The sequence below is a fragment of the Micromesistius poutassou genome (genome assembly GCF_964030765.1).
Source record: "Micromesistius poutassou genome assembly, chromosome: 3".
Classification (NCBI taxonomy): Eukaryota; Metazoa; Chordata; class Actinopteri; order Gadiformes; family Gadidae; genus Micromesistius; species Micromesistius poutassou.
In genome coordinates this window covers 12,439,846-12,460,175 of record NC_140273.1, presented here as the reverse complement: position 1 = coordinate 12,460,175, position 20,330 = coordinate 12,439,846, and the positions used below count along the sequence as shown (strand labels likewise).

The window sequence follows — 20,330 nt, the reverse complement described above, 5'->3', positions numbered from 1 at the left end:
CAAATAGAGACACACACACACACGCACGCACAATTATAAAACACTCAAATAAAGTGCCCAGCTTGAAAACAAAATATTTCATTTCCACATGCATTTCACCCCTTTTAAAAGATATATTTTTTGTCTTTGGGCAAACCTTCTGAAGTTTATCTGTGACCAACTTCTCCCAGATAATAGACATGGCATAATGTGATCTAACCGGATATTACATTCAACGGCAGATATATTTACCTTTTGGATGGGAGAAAAATCAAGCATTTCCTTAATAACTCCAGGACATTCTCAGGAAGATCCTGTGAGACACATGGACATTTAGTATTGCTGTCACGATCCGTGTGCACTCTCCGGCTTGTGTAAAAACAGGAGGGAGAATCAGTGACACATTCAACTTTCTTACATGAAACAAACTAAACGCCGTAAACACTTAGATTGATTTTGGTTCGGGACCATAGCAAATAATTGTTGATATTATTAATATCATCAACACAGAAAAATATATACAATTATATGTTATCAATATTCATTAACTCAAAAAAATCAATCAATTAAAAAAAATATCACCAACATTGATGAATACATACTTTAATATTAATTCATATTAATAATTACAACAGGTGTTGTTAGATATTGTCTACCTTTATGGTATCCAGGCAACCGTGTTCCTCGGCGAGGACAGTGACGATGTCATCCATGCATCCTGAGAAGGAGGCGCAGATTATAAACAGATTAGAGAGCACAACAAGCAGCATGTTTCACATCCAGTACGATGCCATGTCAACACAATTTACCCAAGGTCAAGATGAATTTCAGCCTCTCGCTTATTTCAATGTTGTGGAGTAATCGCCTGCCCTGAAACCACAGATACACATTATTTGAACCTTAATAAAGAGTGATGCAACAAATTAAAACATAAGTATACAATTAGCCTGTTTCCACTCAACTATTAGTGTTCCGTAAAAAACGTAGTTGAACACTATCTTAACGTGAAATTATACAAGCACTAAAATATGCGTAACCAGAAAAAGTGATCCGTACTGTACACATCTCAAAGAGCAGGACCCCAAAAGACCAGACATCAGACTTGGGCCCCGAGGGCAGAGGGGCCTCTTCATTGGACGGGTCGCTGGCGTGGAAGGAGCCCTGCGCGATGACCTCTGGGGCCAGATATGACGGGTATCTGCCAGGATGATCATAGGAGGGGCGACAGATGACTTGACTGTACCGAGAACCCCAGAGCCTTTTCTCTTTTCCTACCGCTAGTTAATTCCTACCCCATGGCGTGGAAATGATTGAGGGGCTGCGTGTTATGAGGTGACGGTGCACTCACAGCAGAACAGCTCGCCAACACCAAACTTTTCCCTTTTTTTTCTCCCAAGAGTGAGCTTGAGTGAGTTACTGCAAGAGTGGATTATAGGCTAGTGTCCTTTCCATACTATCGCCCACAGGACAAAATGAAATATGACATCTTGCAAGCCATGCACTTACTCCAACTTAATATTTTGAAATTGTCTGCATTTTTCCTCACACCAGTGCATGCCAGGTTTTTTTCCCTCAGAAAACCAGGAGGCTTTGACAGATGTGCATACTATCATTTGAAGCCAGATGTGTATTAAACAGCATCTGTGTGTGTGCCCATAGGGCTGACATTTGACCATGTGCAAGTAGCACACACTTTTGGTTGCTCGTGCACACACACACATACACACATGCACACCATCATTTATTTTTCAAAGCTGTGAAAGGATATTACACAGAGAGACACGGTCAAACACAAAGGCCTCAGGATTAGGATGAAAGCCCAACAATATGTGATGGTGTTTCAACCAGAAAGCTACTTTGATACCCTCAACCTGTTTTTTATGAAAATTCATGGGCACGAGTCACTTTCGCTGCATCATTCATTCTTTCTTCTTGTCCAATAAGTTGCCTAACAGTAAACAGACATGGGTCAATGTCTGACCCAAAAGTTGAAGAGTACCAGAGAGGTGCAGCTTTTGAGATGTCACGATGATGAATCAGGAGAGAAAGGTTAACTACCCGATGGGAAAGTCCACGTCTCCTCCACGGTCCGTCATGTAATAGAGGCCGAACTTGGCCAGCTTTACATTCCCCTGTGAACACGAAATTCAAGGTCACCGACAAATGTGTCTGCCCTTACCCACTGTTACAGTGTCAAAGGGGGCTGTTTTACATCTGAGAACATTGCTTACGTTCAACGATCCTATTTATTTACATGGATTAGATGCTGACAAAGCTGGCTTTACCTTGTGGTCCATGAGCACATTGTTTGGAGCCAGGGCTCTGTGTACCATGCCGTGCTTGTTCATGAACTCAAGGCCTTCCAGCACCTCGTAGGCTACCTTGAGCACCATGTCAGGGCTGGAAGTAGAGGACAGACAAGGCACAGTAATAAATCCATTAGCTGTTGGGAGTACGCAAAAGGCCTACCCACCTCCGGACTTCCGCAAAGTCTCAATGTTATGCCATTATGCGTTGTCACAGTCAGGTCCAGCCGGTCAATTTCCAACGGGACATGATCCCAGAACACTTCATGCGACACACTACACTATCACAATAATAAACACAGTTATTGTGTAATATGCACGTGAACTGTGTATGTATCCCCCATCCCTGCTCCCATGTTGCCCCATTATTATTCCCATTTGCGCAATAACTCAGTCCAAACAAATTCATTTGAAAGAAGAAGAAAGAAGAGAAGTCTACATAGCAGGTATTTGATACATTGCTAGTGAGACAACAGTACCCATCATACCTTGCTGTTTTCCCCTGTCTCTGGAAATCACTTAAACTGCTCTCATAGTGTTCTGCAACAACAACCAGACGCTCTATAGGGGAATAGCAAAAATATAAACAATTATTCTTGGTATTATTCAGGTAGAAATTGATAATGATCATTGAGTTTTTATGAAACATGTATGCATAAAGTCACATTTTATTGTTGACTAGTGACTTGGAAAAAAGGATCCTAATAATGATATAAAATGATATACAAATGATATAACCTTGTTTAGTTTGCTACTAGTTCATTTAAAAGGCCTTTGTTTAAATTATCCTTGCACCTAGAGCTGCCCATAATGTGAACAATTCCCCAGGGAGGAGTTAACAGACTCACTAAGTCGCTTTGGATAATAGCTTCTGATGGCGAATATGAATATAAATATGTTTTGTCATTCAACATCCTTCATTGTGGAGGAAGTTGAATTAATAGATCCATGTGTTATTGTTCCTGAGGATTAGATGCAAGTGCATCCACTGTGCAATACCTAATATTGATTTCATTATCTCACAGGGTAATTACATACCGTGTTTTCCCCTGGAAATGTCCACATATTGGCAGAGTCTTGGGTGAGTGAAGGTCTTCAAGATTTGGAATCGCCCAAGGATCTTGATGGAATTGGGGGTGAGGGGTAAACCGTTGCTCCCACAAACATCATGAGGAAGAGCCGAGGCGAAGAAGGTGAAGGCGCCCAGCTGAGCGTCGCTGAGAGGTCGCATTGTACCCCGGGCTCAGTGATTCCTTTGGACCCAGCAACCCAGAGTTTAAATACAGTTTAAATCACTATAAAAGATACCGATGAAACAAACGGGGAATATGCATAATGCTTCTTGGTTTTGTTTGTCAAGGACACGTTGAGTTGTTAAAGAAACTAAAAATACATTCAGTTTGTGTACGTTTTATGAATAGTAAGATTGTGAAACAGGTATTATATAGATGACAGTTAACAGTTGACATGGCAGCATACATTAAGAGCAACAATCATCCACGTTAGAAAAACTGATAGCGTTGTATTTATTATTCAAGCATGTACTATACCTATGCATTATCCGTTATTTACAGTTTGAAAACGTTAAATGTCATGCAAGGCAGCAACTTCAGCTCTCCACTACCAAGGTAGGAATCTAGTCCTACATCGGTCCTGCGATACCAGACATGGCACAGGTAGTCCTACTCACCGTAAATGGTAGCGACTCCTCGTATTGACAGAAGACAATTTAGCTTTGTTTTGATTTAGTCTAACCCCAAGCCTTAAAAATTAATATTGTAAACACTTCCGAAACAGCTGAGTGAACGTGATCAATGACGTCTGCATTGTGCGACGAAGTAGTGCCCGCTTCACTATCAATACCGGTCAGTTTGTAAATACAAAACGAGTTATAAATCACAGTGATATCTGAAATTTCAAATAATTTCAATGTTTAATATTTCTGCATCGGGTGGAATATGTAATAAATGGTGGGGATGTATGTAATTTTATAAAGGCGATTACAAAGACTACTAAAAAAATTGTGCACTGTAGATCTGCAAAACATCTGTTTTCTAGAAGTCCATCAGAAATAATGGACGTTTAGTCTATCCGGATACTATAGACTTTCATATATCTGGTCAGCATATTGGGTTCTAGCTGCCTGACAACAGCTGGGGATATTTCGTCAGAGGGCTAACAAATTACCTTCAGCAAAACGTGTTGGAAGGCTCTCGGACTGTAAGTCAATGTGAGTTTAAAACGATGTATTTATTCTGTCTTTAGTTCATCAAACTACTGGTTTACTTAGCGTGAATTGTAACAATGTATAGCCTACAGGAATATAAGCATTGTTATCGTTAGTTAGGCTAATGTTACTTGTAATATTATCACATGTCATATTAACTATTCCTAAAATAAACGTTAGCGTACCGAGTGAATCTTATTATACAGAAGTATATCCCATTAAAATAAAATAAAAATCTACCTATACATTTATACTTATGCTTGATACAGTCTCTGTGAAAACGATTTACAACTAGTGCAGTATTTCTGAAAGTAAACCCAAAGTAGTGGCACCAACCGACTTTCACTTTCTATCACTTTTGTTTATTTTAGTAGCTGACATTTGCACATCTCTTTTACATACATTTCAGTTTAGTGGAAATATGCACATATTCTGACGGGAATCATGAACGCCCGATGTTATGATGCCTAGAATTATTAATCTCTGAACAATGGCTGGAGTCGTGAAATCGCTGTAGCTCATCCCAAGGTTGAATTATATATTTTTTTCTTAATCATATCTGCTTCTGAAAATCAAATCATTTACAGACTGGCATAATGATTTATGCTGTTGGACTAAAATAATAGTATAATAGTATATTCTCCCCAATACCCACACGGTTAAAGCATGCAGTACAAACGTCCATAATACCCAGCAACCAAGTGTCACACTGTATGACGAGATCATGATTGATGACTGATCATAACTTATTTTGACAAATTAATAATGAACACACACATGCAGACACTCAAACACACACACACACACACACACACACACACACACACACACACACACACGTTTATCTTTATCAAGACACCACAGGAGGTCTGCATTGTGATGCTGCATAAATCAAACAAAGAAATTTTACTTTTAATCTTAAATTTCCAGACATTTATTCTGTTGTGCAGTGCTGCACCAATTCCTGCGATAAGGTCTGTGTGAGTGGTTTTGCTTTATTCCGATTATTACAACTCCTCCAAATCCAGTTCTTTCACACAATTGGCCATTGCTGCCTCATTTAAAACCCCCATCTCCTGAAGCTGGGCCAGGCTCTGGGCTCCCTCTTCCAGAGGTAATCCAAATGAGATCAGCTCTTTTTGTGGCAGGCGTTATTGCTCCACGACTGGTCCTGTTTAAATAAATTCAAGAGCCCCACTGCTTTGATCCTTGATATTATCAACTCCAGCTTTTTTATGTTTCTAATTTCCGCATCCCCAACATTTTGTTTTCATCTGGGTCCAGCTGTTGTTTTGCTGCCCGGCCTTGCGCTATGTGTAAGATGTTTTCTTCTTCTTAAAGCTTGTGACTTGTAAAATAACTTCCTGGCCGTCTTTGTAAGAATAAGTAAATTGTCAAGCTCCATGTTTCTAAGGTGTTTTCTATGGGTTAACTGCTGTAAAGCAACATTTAGTCCTAATGACACGAAGCAGACTGGTTTTCTGTGTAAACACAGAAAAACCAGCAGCCCATGGTGCCAAATCACATTTGAAAGGACAGATTGCTTATTGTTAATGTTTATTAAAGGCAAACGGAAGTAAACGAAATGCGTATAATGTTGCATTCTGTGTTGCCACATCATTATGTTGTTACAGTGTTACCCATTGAATCAGGAATGTGTTGAGGTAAGGCTGTGCTTCTTGATGTCTGAGACTAAGGCTGCATCCAAATAGTTCAATCAGTATCTATTCCTACACAGAATTACATTTGAGATTTGTATGTGTGTGTGAAACATGACCGTATGAGATTCCCTCACACTTACCAGTGAGGTGGAAGCCAGCCATGCATCACAAACTGCATGTCTTTCTTTTGTTTTGTAAGGCACCTGCTTTGAAGTTGACTTGGTTGTGCTTTCTTTCGGCCCTGCAGGTTCTTAGCCCGCTCCTTGGTGAAGATGTCGAGCCACAATCCCCTGGTGAGGTTGGAGCAGAGAGCCGTGGAGGCGGACCGCCTCATAGAGTACCTCACACAGCAGGTCCAGCTCCTCAAGGACAAAGCCGGTAAGAGACGCTGCACGAGACACCAGTGCACTCAGGACATTTCAATGGGTTTTTCTCTTTTTGGGGCGGTTTCCTGATTGAAGATTAATGGAACGGATGGTCTGGTTGTGATAAGGGGGGATTAGACTCCCTGGCGGAAGGTTGCGGGCTCGATCCCACAATGTCAGCAGAGTATCTTTGAACAATATGCCTTTAACCCTACCTCATTGATGACCTGTACCAACAAAATTAGTTAAATTGTATATTTTTGACATTGTGCTTTACATAGTATATCAAAAATTATATCTTTGCATATAGAATGTAAAGGTAGGGGAACAAAACAAACACATTTTATTTTCTTTAGGCACTATATTCATGCATTCATGTTAGCAGACTACTGAGGCATGTAGTAGCACACAGTGCTAAGCCTGTACCCCTCAGCATTCAATGAGCCATATGTTGGACTATGAATTATCTGGGAGCAAGGTGCTGTGCAGCATGACTCTGACTGGCATCCACTGTGAATATAGTAGTGCAGGTCAGCATGACTCTCACAGGAATCCACTGTGAATCCAGTTGTGCAGGCCAGCGTGCGGGAGGAGAAGAAGCTGACGGCCGAGAACGCCAAACTCAAACAGGACATAGAGGACTTGAAAAAGCAGCTGCTGGAGAAAGAGAGGAAAAGAGGAGGTAGGTGACACCTTGTTTGCGAAACCGATTCCTTTTCTCCAGATCAACCTTGATGTCGTCCGCCAGGTAGTTTCTTCACACGAGCCATGAGAGAGGAGCGTGTGTTGCTGTGTTCTGCTGTTCCATTGTTCTAGCGTTGAAATAGCAACAATACCATCTTTAGCATTCTCGCCTCGGTGTATTATTAACAGATCTGTTTGAAAAGTAGCCCATTGTGTTTTTAAGATCGCCTATTAGTTTAATAGGGAACGCATGTCCGCCTGAAGAGCTTTCATGTGATATTATGCTTGAGATATAAATGCATGCCCCAACACGGCCCCGCTATTTATTTATTTCCGAGAGACAGTCTTTTAGGAAGCGGGAATTAAAAGACAATGTAGGCCTGTCAAGGAAATACCCGGTCTTTTGTTTTGTTTCGGAACCATGGAGGAATGCACCACAATACTGGTGATTAGTTGATTACAGATCCAATGTTGAAGTTAACTTTGGAGTTTGATTTCATTGGCTAGGAAGTGCCAGAGAACGCTGTTGTGCTTTGTAGAAAAGCTTGGAGAGATCTAAAGCAAACCAATGGCATATCATTCATTGTGATTAGAATGAGAAAGACGCTAAGGAATACAAATTTGGGAAGGACGTGGAAGGAATGGTTGTAGCTTCTAGGGATGTGAATGACTCAAATTTTTCATGGTCGAATAATCAGTGGGTGGTATGAACGAATAATCGATTATTCGATGTGTGCCGACATTCACAAAGGCAGCCATGGATCATTGGCAAGAAATCACTTAATATCTTAAACGCAAAAAAAACTAACTTTAACAGTGATCAGTGTTTGTGTTGTATTCATATATATATATATATATATATATATATATATATATATTAATATTTATGCTTGTGTATATTGTTTTTCTGTACATGATTAATAATAATAAAAATATATATAATAATAAAAAAATAATAATAATAGTGCTACAGAACCAACATTAGTTCCGTCCGTTAATTCTTGTTTATTTGAATGGGAAAAAATGTTAACGGTCCAAATGTTAAAAATCGACTTTGACCCTCAGGAACGAATAATCGAATATTCTGACCCATCCCTAGTAGCTTCAGCAGAAAAATGTGACGAGAACATTGCTGATTCCACGGTTTGGGGGTTAAAAATACATGCATAAGGGTAAACACATTCATGGCTCTTTAACTAAACCATAGTTGTTTTCTGCTCTCAAGTCAGAAACATGCAATTTCCAATTAAGGGGAACGCACGATGCCCAACAGTGAGGCACCCATGCAGACCACTGTTGATGTAGAGGAAACCAAAACAGAAAAGCCTTTCTGTTGTTCTTCCGTCCACGTGAAGATTGATTGGAGACATTGTTTCCTTCTGTTACCCAATGTCCATTTTCCATCAACTCTTGACACAATGTCATTTTCCAATCAAACCTGTTTTCATCTGGATGCCAGCGTTCCCCTGGTGGGCGTATAAATACCGTGCTGCTGAAGCCATCTGTTAGAGTAGGAGGCGGAGGCGGTGAGGTGGATGAGACATGTCTGTCATGGCAGTACATCACACCGATACCATTGCAACACTTGGCTCATCCCCTCAGCACTCACCCTCACACTCGCAATACATGATCCACCTGACACATGCCAGGTGTCTGCGGCGTTGGCGAGCAGCTAGACCGAGTGTAGTACATCACAAATACCGTTGCATCCATCTGTTTAAAAATAAAAAACACTTAAACATAACTTTTTATTCAGTGAACTTCTGTGCGACCAAGAAGATTGGCCATAGGGCAGGGAGCAGATCTGATCTTCCTCACATTGTGATCCGTGGCACTAGACCACATCTCAAGGTGTTCAGGCTCGCGTTCTAATTGGATTTCATAGGTGCGTGGACAGGAATCAGAGCACGGGCAGACGACTGGTTACGTTGTTAACACCATGCCTGCACGACACCCGCCAGGATACTCAAAGTGTCAAGTGTGGCGCCAGACCTGTGTTCCGATGGGGCACATCCCATCACAACAGTGGCATTGAAACAAAAAGTATAACCCAGGCCAAAGTGCATTTGAGATTCAACAGCTAAACAAACAACTTGTGCAAGTCGGTCAAGATTCTTTCTTGTCAACCTTTTGCCTTTGTCTCCCAACTCCTCCTCCTGTGCAGTGCTGGAGGTGCCCATGCCATCATGTGATGCTGGTGTGGTTGAATGCAGTTCCAAGCCAAGTCCTCCGCTCGCAGCACCGGTCCAGTTAGCCTCCCCTACAGAGGCCGTCCCTCCCAAGGACGAGGGGAAGAAGAAGAAGCCAGAGAAAAAAGGTATCGCCAACGTAACATTTAAAAAGGTGGTCACAGTGAGGTTTAATGTGGGTGTACCTTCTCAATATTTTACAGACAATGCGTTGTAGTCCCCTTTCACAGTTGGTTCTATGTCACCAAAATAGCAGTATAATTGTGTTTTATTTCCTAATTTTAAACATCCGTATAATCTGACACGGCTGTTTTCCCGTCATTTAAATAGATTATTTGAAAGTTATGTTTTTCTCCCTCCTTAAACTCCCCTCCCCCTCCCCTCTTTTGAACTGCTTTGACTCAAACTTTTCCATCATCATCTGTCTGCTTGCAATACACATGTGCGATTCATCCAGCTCAAATGGTAGATTTCTCCACCCGTTGAGCTCCAAATGTCTAGTGATAATGGACAGAAAGCAGGGAGGGATGTCTTTTTCTTTCCCCTCTTTGAGTGGAAACACGATCCCTGGTTCCGATACTTGATTAGTTTCTGGGCTCCTTTTTTATTTTGTCTCTTGACTTCACTACTTGCGGCTGTGATGAGAAGCATCTTAGCTGATTGTCACCAGTGATGAAAGCCTACCCCCATCATGTGGATCCTCGAGACATTTCAGGGACTTCAAAGTAAAAGTGGTCCTGTCTTCATAATGTTGAAAAAAGTAATCCGGACACGATTCCTCTTATTTTTGGGGTGACTGATATGATGTAGCAGTTCTTTCTTGACTTTTAAATGTTTATGGAAAAAGTCAGTTCATCTTTCACTTAATAATAATAATAATAATAATAATAATAATACATTTTATTTGGAAGCGCTTTTCAGTCACTCAAAGACACTTTACAGACGAAGATGAAAAATAAGTAATTAAAATACATTAAAAAAAACAACAACACAGAAACACAGAAGAAAACGCAGAAAAGTAGATACATTGTAAATAAAACAGCACAATACAACAGTCAGACATAACAAAAACAAAATTAGGAAAGTAGTGGTTAAGAATTATAGGCAGAATGGAACAGGTGTGTTTTGAGTAGTGATTTGAATAGTATGAGGTCATTGCAGTCACGGATGTCTGGGGAGGGAATTCCAGAGGGTAGGGGCAGCAACGGAGAAGGCTCTGTCTCCCCAGGTTCTGTGCTTGGTTTTAGGGACAGTGAGGAGGTTGGCATCAGAGGAGCGGAGGTGACGGGGAGGGGTGTAGTGGTGGAGCAGGTCAGTGAGGTAGGAGGGGGCCTGGTTGTGGAGGGCTTTGTGGGTGAGAAGGAGGAGTTTGAATTGAATACACTGAGGGACGGGGAGCCAGTGGAGGTTCTGGAGGACAGGGGTGATATGATCCTGTGAACGGGTGTGAGTGAGAAGACGGGCGGCGGAGTTTTGAATGTATTGGAGTTTATGGAGGAGTTTGGAGGTTGTACCATAGAAAATGCTGTTGCAGTAGTCGGTCACTTGTCATTCTTTAGTTTCATATGTTCTGGTATCTAGTCTTATTAAAGTGCCACTCAGTGCGTCGGGTGTAAATGACCCTCACATTTCTACACCATATGGTTGTCATTACAATATAGTCGTATCAATTAAACCAGGAAATACTTTAAGTCCAAATGTCGAAGGCTATAAATATCACATGCATATTTTCCTGTCAACATGCTGTTGACGTTTTTTTACAAGGCATGTGATAATTGTTTTCCTAATATGGCACTTTAATTTATAATTATAATAATCCTATATTGTCCTAATGAATCCACAATGGACTAAGTTACAGCATTATGCTCTTAATCAAACCAAAACATTGAAAGACAAACATGAGAATGTGTCCTCTTATCAATTCTTAAATGACATCCTTAAACTCAGAAGTGAAATCAAACTTCTGTTTGTTGATTTCTTATCAGAGATGTGTGTGGTAACTGCTGCTGTTGGGGTCTCAATCTGTACACTAACAGCAGCTCACTGAGTGGAAACTCCTCTCTGGCACTGAGCTAGCTACATTCCCCATGTAGCCAGCTTTTCCCTCACATCCAAAATGAGCTATTGGTTTTGTCATTCAGGAAAGGTACTCCAGCTCTCTGGGACATTATGGAGAACTAATTTTGTTTCACGTTTAAAAAAAAAGAAGAAATTGATTAAAAAAAAAAAAAAAATCTTCTCATGTACTCAAAGTGCATGCCACCTTGAAGCCAGCCTTTGGAAAAGATTTTTGGAAGAAAATTGAATTGGATTGCAGAAGCTGCCCGGCATAGTTTCCAGATGGTCTCTTTTTGAGTGCATCCCAATAGACTACTCTGAAGAATAGTGCAGTGAGTTAGATTATTCTCAAGGTCTTCAAGTACCTTCAAACATAAATGTTCTGTGATTTATATTAAGTTTTAAAAAAATCGAACAGCGAGTGACTAGCTAGCTTATTTTTAATGGCAAATCTATTCACTTTTTTTTGCTGGCAATTCAAGAAATGGAACCTATTACTTTATCTGAGCTGGAAAATGACACCTTCGCTTAGTCTCAAGCAGGCACTTCCTTTAACAGCTGCCTGAGGGTAACTCAAGCCTGTGAATGGCTTCTGTCTTGCTTCCTTCTACAGATATGAACTAGTGGAGCAAAATCTATGAGCACTCAACACACTATCTCCTCTCTTGACATCGGATCGTTATATAATTGCAGCTTGGTCCAGTCTGTCCGGACCCAATATAAATTGTTAGCACTCAATCATATAATAAATCAACACTGAACTTATCAGTACAGTGAACTTTTGATTTTCCAAAATCAAATTCTAATTATTAGATTTTTTCTATTTATTTGTCCGTGAGTCTTGGCCTCTTGTGTTCAGTTTGTGGTGTGTAACTGAGGGCTGTGTTGCGCCCCGGGTCCCAGCAGGGGAGAAGAAGCCGGCGGCGCCTCAGGAGGAGCAGAAGGTGGACGTGTCCCGCCTGGACCTGCGGGTGGGCCGCATCCTCACCGCCGAGAAGCACCCCGACGCAGACTCCCTGTACGTGGAGCAGGTGGACGTCGGGGAGGCCACGCCCAGGACGGTGGTCAGCGGCCTGGTCAAGCACATCCCCGTGGAGCAGGTACGGTGTCCCTGTAGGCCAGGGCTCTCCGACCGGAATGACAAAACGTAACGTTGAAAATAAAATAAGCTATTTTTTTTTATTTTTTTTGCATAAAACATGAACAGGTCAGTACAGTGATCAAAGCAGTAGTGTAGCCAGAAATGTCCATATGGTCGGGCACAGAAAAAAACGGGCGGGCAAAGCCAATTTGATTGAACATAAGATAGTAAACGAACATAAACGAAGGAAAGTCCTCTGATTGGATGGGCAAGACTGACAATTAGGCGGGCCTAGGTCCGTCCAGGCCCGCCCGTGGCTACTTCTCTGGTACAAACAAAGTACATTCAACATCATCAGAGTAGGCCTACAAAAAACTGAAAAGGGCAACAAGTTTTCAAATCAATCAAATATTGTTACATTGTTGTAATTCCCTAAATAACTGGGGTGGTGCTAGATGCCACACGAGGCCACTAGACCTAGTGGCCTCGTGTGGTGTCTAGCATTTCCTAGTATTTCAGAACAAACTAAAAGAAAACTTCCTACTTCAACCTGGAAGTTGCCCTGACAAAGAAGAACATAAAAAATTTGCAGAATTAAAAAGGATTCAAGATGTTTGGAAGAGTTAATATTTATTCACTGAAGTAAATAAAAGCAAAACATTCCTAGTGAGCACACAGCAAGTAGCGGTGAACAAATAATATAATATTTGCGTCATTACGATACCAACAGGGACATTTATGACGAATAAACCGGTCAACTTGGTGAATAATTGTATAATAATAAGCATATCAGAAGTGGGGTTATTTATGTCCGGCCCCAAGGAAGAAGCATTTGCTGCTGGATTTGAAACCCCTGCAGTAACCATACACATTGAGTCCATTGAGCTATTGATTTGATAAATCAATCTTTTTATTGTTAATCAACTTTACCATGCTCTTCAAATTCCAGCCATTAATGGCAGGCCCTCCTCCTTCTGTATATTAAAGACTCACCAGAGTCCTATTCTACGTCTTGGTTCAAGTGAGCAGGCCTAAAGGTACAGGCCGCTCGCAGCGAGTCTATGTTTACAATTGGAGAATTTACACCAAAGCCTGGGATTACTTTGGCCTTAACAAGGATTAATGGATAAATCGGTTTGAGGATTTCTCCCTGATGGGGGGGAACAATTTGTACCGCATAATTTTTATCCTAGTTGAGAAGGGCAATGATAATTTATGCTCAACAGCATTTCTGAAATCTGCAGGGCGTGGAACCTTTGTGCATATCATGTTTATGGACTATGAAGAGCATATAAATGGAAGCACATGCTTGCTGCAGGCATGTGTACCACGTCCAGACTCTACATGGACTCTACAGAATATCTACATTACTAAAGAAAGATAGAATACACACGCTTAATCAAGTACATTGGCAGCTATTGTAATTATGCCAAAAAGTCTGGCCTACTAACAATTATTGTGATTTTGTAACATGCAGTGACTAACTCGGCTAATGCCTCCCATTGCTTCACTTGGAAAGCTCATGAATTAAATTATTTGTTAATGAAATTCAGTTGTATTTCATATTGGTTGCTTCATAACAGCACAGTGATAGACACATGGTACCAAATGTCAGTCTGTGTTTTTATTTCTGTCTTCTTTTATGATTTTTTCCAATCATTAATGATCATATCAGTTTCATTGTATATACAGTATCTTTCCTAATGAATAGGCACTAAAAGTTGGCATAAGGGTACTATTCTTTATTCTTCTGAAATTGTCATCAACCTATCTGGGCATGGTGTGGCATGTTTAGGAATATCACCATGGAAGTTTCCATAACACCAAAAATGCTGGCATATCTATTATGCAAACTGTTTGGGAACCACACAAACTGTTCTGCTAGGGGGGGCATGTCAACTAGGGAACTTGGAAGTGGTCTAAGGTTCTGTTCTCCCCCGCCCCCCCCCCCCTCCCCCCCCCCCGTTCTCGTGGTGCAGATGCAGAATCGGATGGCGGTGCTGATGTGTAACCTGAAACCAGCCAAGATGCGCGGGGTGGTGTCCCAGGCCATGGTGATGTGTGCCAGCTCCCCGGACAAGGTGGAGATCCTGGACCCGCCCGCCGGCTCCGTACCCGGCGACAGACTCACCTTCCAGGGATTCCCAGGTATCCCGGTTCACCCCTCTGATTGGCCCACCGGCCCTGGTTCATGGCTGTTATTACATGTGTATTGGGGTTTTCTGTCTCTCTGTCTATCATTATACCTATCGTCGTACGTGACGTCATGCTAATACACATCAGGGGAAGGGACCTCTGTCTTTAGGTTTTTCTCTGTCCATTTATTTTTTTTCGCATTAGAAGCAACTTAATTTTCACTACACAGCATATACGATGCAATGAAAAGGTTGGCATTCAACCAGCTGCATTAAATTCGCGGACAGTAAGTGTTTTCGGGACGGTTTAAAGAGGCATTGTGCTCTCAGTGTCTCGTCACATGCATGTCAATTAGGTCATCTAAAAGTTGAAATGAACACATTACAGGAGAGAATCTATGAACAGAAATCGGATCAGACCAGTTTGCGTATGACTCAAGGTTTCTAAGAGCAAGTCATCAGTTCCTCATGACACTGGTGGGGTTTCCCAAAGCGTCCATAAGGGAGGGTTGGTAGTGGGCTAGAATAAAGAAGAGACGTGATGAGTGTTGAGTGAATAAATGGAGCAATCTGGTATGTCTGCGATGTCACCGAGCGGAGCGGCCCCAGCTGGTTCTGCTTCAGGCTCCTCGGGGAAGGCTGCCTTGCTCAAGTCCCGCCCAGCACTCCCCAGTGTTTCAGGCGGCTTAATGGAGCATGACCTTTGATTTACTGGCCTAATCAGCGGTCGGCGTTCGCCGCATGTAACCCATCTGAAAGAAAATGTAAAAGTGTTTATTGAAATATGAAAATCGCCTAATAGTTGTGGCGAGTGAAAAGAATTAGAAATGACAAGATGTATTAGTGCAGTACCTCAAATAGTTATCGTCCTCCTCATCCAATGAAATCGCTTGAATACCATAAACGTCTTTCACGCGGTTTGTTGTTAACCACAGGTTTGGTTTGTTGTCTTTTACATTTTCTTTTACTCTAAGCCTAATCGATGGCCGCCTCTGGGTTCATGCACTGTTGTCGTCTGATCGATTTCGACAAGCTTCTGTTAGTTTAACCCAAACTGTCTGCTTACAGTGGGTCAAATAAAATCCTCATTTTGGGAGGCGGTGTCAAAGAGTTGTCAACACATCCGGCTGAATTTATTCAGCAAAAACAACAAAAAAAATCATAAATATGTACTTTTCAGCTGTGACCGACCACGGCTGTCAAGTGGTGGACTTTGATGTGGGTTTTCACATGTATTCCAGCCCATCGTCCCGTTTGATTTACAAGGGATTTTCCTGACCACACTTTTTGATTCCTTACTCTTTTTTACTACCTCCTGTGCGGTTCTAACCATGAACACCAGCCCCACTGTAAGCCCCAGACACATAGGAAGGCTCCCCTTCTTTATTAGACCAGCTCAAAAACCTCCGGGCTGGGAGCAGCTTGTCACGGAAACGTCAGCGATCTGCGCCGAGTTTCGAGTGAATGGCGGTTTCCACATTCTCTCAGCAAAATGTGTTTTTTCTTAAGTCATCGGGAATGCGGAGAAGCTCTCTCTCTCTCTTTCTCTCCTTCCAGCACACTGAGCCGGTCAGCGTGGTCCCGAGTGCTTGGCAGCAATTACTGGCATTCAGCCGCAAACAGGCTGAGTGCTGAAGAGTGTGTCTAAGATGGCCATCCAAACCCTCTTTACGCTTCTCATCCAAACCAATTGTCACTCACACGCCTTTGTATCGGTAAAGGCCCCGATACACCGTAAAACCCAGAGCGAGTGAACAAGCGAGTGAGCGTGAACGAAGAGCAGCAGGACACTTCCATCATAAGCGGTGTGATGGAACCGCCGGAAAGTCATCTGAAAGCTGAATCATGAACGTATAACGCCATCCATTCCCCCTATTACCGCAACACACATCATAATCCTAGACTGCGCACAACAAAACATTTTGCATTGGCACCATGATGAGGGACAACGCAAACTAAGAAAAACATCCAGGTTGATATTTGCCTTTCTCTCTCTCTCTCTCTCCACAGGGGAGCCAGACAAAGAGCTGAACCCAAAAAAGAAGGTGTGGGAGCAGGTGCAACCGGACCTGCGCACGGACCAGAGCTGCGTGGCCACCTACAAGGGAGCGCCATTCGAGGTGGCCGGCAAGGGCGTGTGCAAAGCCCAGACCATGAGCAACAGTGGCATCAAATAAAACGGGGGAGGAAGAGGGGAAAACCCAGCCTGAGCAAACAACCGGCCATGTCGGAGTCAGTTGGCGAGCGCCGTGGTTCCCGATGGGACCGCCGAAGGAACTGTGATGAAAAAGACATGGTTAGAAATGGTTTGAAAGTGTTCAAATAAAAAGCGTCTGAGAATGATCTGGATTCTGCCATGTTGTTTTTTTGTTCTCTTTAAAGTATAAGTTGGCTGATTTGGTCAACGGTTGATCAGTACACTTGTGTTTACGCTTTAATCTATCTTCTTTGTCTCATTCTGGTCTAAATTAGCTAGATTTTTCTTTATTCCTTTTTGTGATGTTTCAACTCCAAAGCAAAATCAATCTTCTAGTGCACTCCCATTTACTCTTACATTTCTCATTTTAATGAGCAGGGGATGAAACGGGTTTGTAGTGTAAAACCAAAAAACAGATGCACTTCTCGAGCACTTAGGGAGTGACTATTTAGACGTCACTCGAGAGCTCCCATCCCCTGGCTGGCGTCCATTTTGTCAGGGTTGTCTCTGCCATGCCAATGTCATTTGCTTTGTCTTGTGAAGAGTTTACCCTATCGCTCCACACTAGTAAGAGTTCTGCTTTCTATTTAGATCTCCTTGAATGTGCTTTGGTGATAGGGTTCAAATGCACATTTTATAAAGACTCTTGTTTGGAACCTTGTTTTTACATTAAAGACCCTTCAGCTACTTGCTTTATGATAGATGTACAATCACAATGGGGACAACATGGCCATGAAGGTCTTCCCAAGTAGCAAATTCACAAATGATACTGCATTACCTTGTGTAATTTAGGACTTTTCTTCCAAAGTTATATGCAAGAAATGAACATTTACATTTAGGGCTTTTATCCACTTACAAAGTCACTTACAAAGGTTAATACACGCATTGACACAGCGACAGCAGTCAACTGTTAAGGTTGTGTCTGTCACAGGAACATTTCGACACAGCTAGGAGGAGCCGGGGATCGAACTAGCAATCTATATGTATTTATTTCTCTTTACACCCAGACAGCAATCAATAAATCAAATGCTCTGACAAAATAGAAAAATACATTTGGTACATGTGGCTGTTATAAGCCAGATTTAATGGTGCCTGTACGTGGTCCAACTGTTAGGTTTAAGGCTCTTCAAGGCTCAAGAAAGTTCAACGATACTACTCCAGGCCGCTGAAACTTTCCTCTTGTTCCTTTTTTTTATAATGAACATCTCTGTTACTCTAATTAACATGAGCTGAGAACAGAAAGATTCCCTGTTTATTCTAGAACATTCTTTGATGAGAGGTCGCTCCAACAACAGACAGAGGAGACGCCATCAGATGTTAATTGCCTGTTTTGAGGGTCAGGCCCAACAAGAGGAGAATAATAATGGGGAATTCCCCTTTTGCCGTAATAAGAGCATGAATAATGATTCAGACACTCAGATTTGACGTGTTTTGTTACCGTGATGAACAGGAAACTTTTCTCTTATTTCCAGTCTGCGTTTTGTTTCCAGTTTTTTTTTTTTTGCTACTAAGATGTCTAACGATATTATGACCCATCGAGGAAAGTAAAACGAGAGCATGAAACACCAAAGTCAATAAGGGATGTTGGTGGGGTTATTCGATTTTTCCAATACCCCAGTAAACATTTCACGTGAAAGTTAATCCATGACAGCTTCCATCATGGAAAGGAAATTTTCTGGCCGTTTGCTCGTGATTCATATTTTAAAAAGAACTTGATCGATCTAGATTTGCATTACAATATTTCATGATTACATTTGATATGAATGAAGAGTTCATGTGCTCTTTGATGACTTCAAGGCCTTTCTTTGATACATATGGTTGTCAACTTGATAAATGTTTTGTTGTTGTTCTTTTTTAATTCTCCAAAACAAGGCCTGTACATTCGTGATTCATGGTTCTCTTTTTGATTGCTATGGGGAGGGAAAAAAACTCACCCTCTGTAGTCTAATGGCAGTATGTTCAATGGGCCGGGTGTGATTGACCCTTTTGGCATTATATAAGGGTTACTTTTAGCATGAAATGGTCCTCCAAAATTGAACCAGAATCTGGTGCATAGGTCTATATGTATTTATATTTTAATGATTGACAACAATCTCAATTATCTTGCCTTTAAGGGTGCATCACATCTTAACTATGCAGATCTCATGTTTTCCTGTAGCTCTGATATTTCCCAGCACCATTGTAAGCACATGTGTTCTGAGCTGGTCCAGCCTGAGGACCAACATGTGTCATTAGTCACTAAGACAGGAGCCAAAAATAAATATATTGACTTGTATTGCAGTAATCAACAATGCCTTCATGTAATGTAAGAAATATTAAGCAAACAAAAACAACAACAATTGGGACTAAACTCACTGAAAAAGTTAGCCATTGACACATGAATTAACCTTTAAAACGTTAGCTAATTCAAGGGCTTCTCGCTAAAGATAAAGGTTTGGTATATGCTCTGCACCCCACTCTAAATGCCCTTGTAACCCATTTAGAGGTCGCGACCCCCCAGTTTAGAACCACTGCTAGTGTCAGCAGATGGACGTCCTGACGAATATGTTTGAGGGCGAAACAAACTGCATGCACAAATGTCTCAGACTCTCAGTGGACATATTTTGAATGTGTTTCAAAACACACTGTGTGGTTTCATGCCTTGCCAGGGTTGCCCATGATCAAAGATTATTGCTGCATCTCTCACACAGTTTGAGAAAACCTATTAGAAACCACTTGGAATTGTTTTGTGTGTTTTGTCTGGTATTTTATGTCCCATTGGACTTTGATGAGTAAAACCATGGTGATGGATCATGAAAATAAATTATGAAAAGATGTTGTCCAAGTATAATTTAATGGTAAAAATCCATTGTTGTTGTTTTTCTTTAACATTTCAACATTTTTCTTCATTTCTTACTAAGTGAGTCTTCCGAACATAAACACTGGTGTTTATGTCTGAATAAGGATCAGCATAAGGATAAGATTATTTTTTTTGTTTGATGCGCTATTGCCATGATGGTACCATCATTGCAACAGTGCATCAAACAAAAATCCTTATCGGTAACATTTAATGGCTTTGTCGATAACCCTTTTAATCTCTTGATCTACACAAGCTTCCCAGGATACCTTTCAGGAGTTGTACTGACCACAGGAGGGCAGAGCCCCACCACTAGCATATCATGGTTGCCACACTCAGTCTGGCGTTTCACAACCCTTACAGTGCGGGTGATGAATGACCCTCTGGGCTTCCTTTCATGTTGACGTTATATGTCCAAACAGTTCAATTGTGGATGAAGTAACAAGTGGCGACGACAAACGCCTACCACCCCCAGGAACCCAAGCACTTCAGTGGAGTGAGTGTTCAAGTTCACTTGAAGTCATGTGGTGGAGCAGTGCAGCGAGGTATAGGTTTTTATTCTGGATCGTGCAAACCTATTCTTCTGCTTCTTCTATCCGATCATTGGTTTGT

At 41.6% G+C, this 20,330-nt stretch overlaps 2 protein-coding genes across 3 annotated transcripts in view; one reads left to right on the top strand and one right to left on the bottom strand.

The window, feature by feature from the left end:
- The window catches only part of tbck (TBC1 domain containing kinase), a 41,334-nt gene extending 37,237 nt beyond the window's left edge, over positions 1-4,097 (bottom strand). The window contains exons 1-9 of the mRNA XM_084465653.1: positions 3,976-4,097; positions 3,324-3,538; positions 2,774-2,846; positions 2,265-2,379; positions 2,038-2,111; positions 1,036-1,177; positions 789-849; positions 636-697; positions 232-293 (exon numbers count right to left, since the gene is read on the bottom strand). Of these exons, the coding sequence (XP_084321779.1) occupies positions 232-293; positions 636-697; positions 789-849; positions 1,036-1,177; positions 2,038-2,111; positions 2,265-2,379; positions 2,774-2,846; positions 3,324-3,516 (782 nt within the window). The 5' untranslated portion in view covers positions 3,517-3,538; positions 3,976-4,097. The remainder of the gene's footprint in view (positions 1-231; positions 294-635; positions 698-788; positions 850-1,035; positions 1,178-2,037; positions 2,112-2,264; positions 2,380-2,773; positions 2,847-3,323; positions 3,539-3,975) is intronic.
- A 315-nt stretch (positions 4,098-4,412) lies between these two features.
- aimp1a (aminoacyl tRNA synthetase complex interacting multifunctional protein 1a) lies at positions 4,413-17,028 on the top strand. Of its 2 annotated transcripts, none has more exons than XM_084465933.1 (7): positions 4,413-4,515; positions 6,421-6,551; positions 7,107-7,220; positions 9,387-9,539; positions 12,373-12,569; positions 14,530-14,698; positions 16,696-17,028. In XM_084465933.1, coding segments are annotated over exons 1-7 (933 nt in total). In that variant the 5' UTR covers positions 4,413-4,513; the 3' UTR covers positions 16,863-17,028. The 2 variants fall into 2 exon arrangements, with proteins under 2 accessions (XP_084322059.1, XP_084322060.1); XM_084465934.1 differs by having other exon boundaries at positions 4,448-4,505.
- The last annotated feature ends 3,302 nt before the right edge of the window (positions 17,029-20,330 follow it).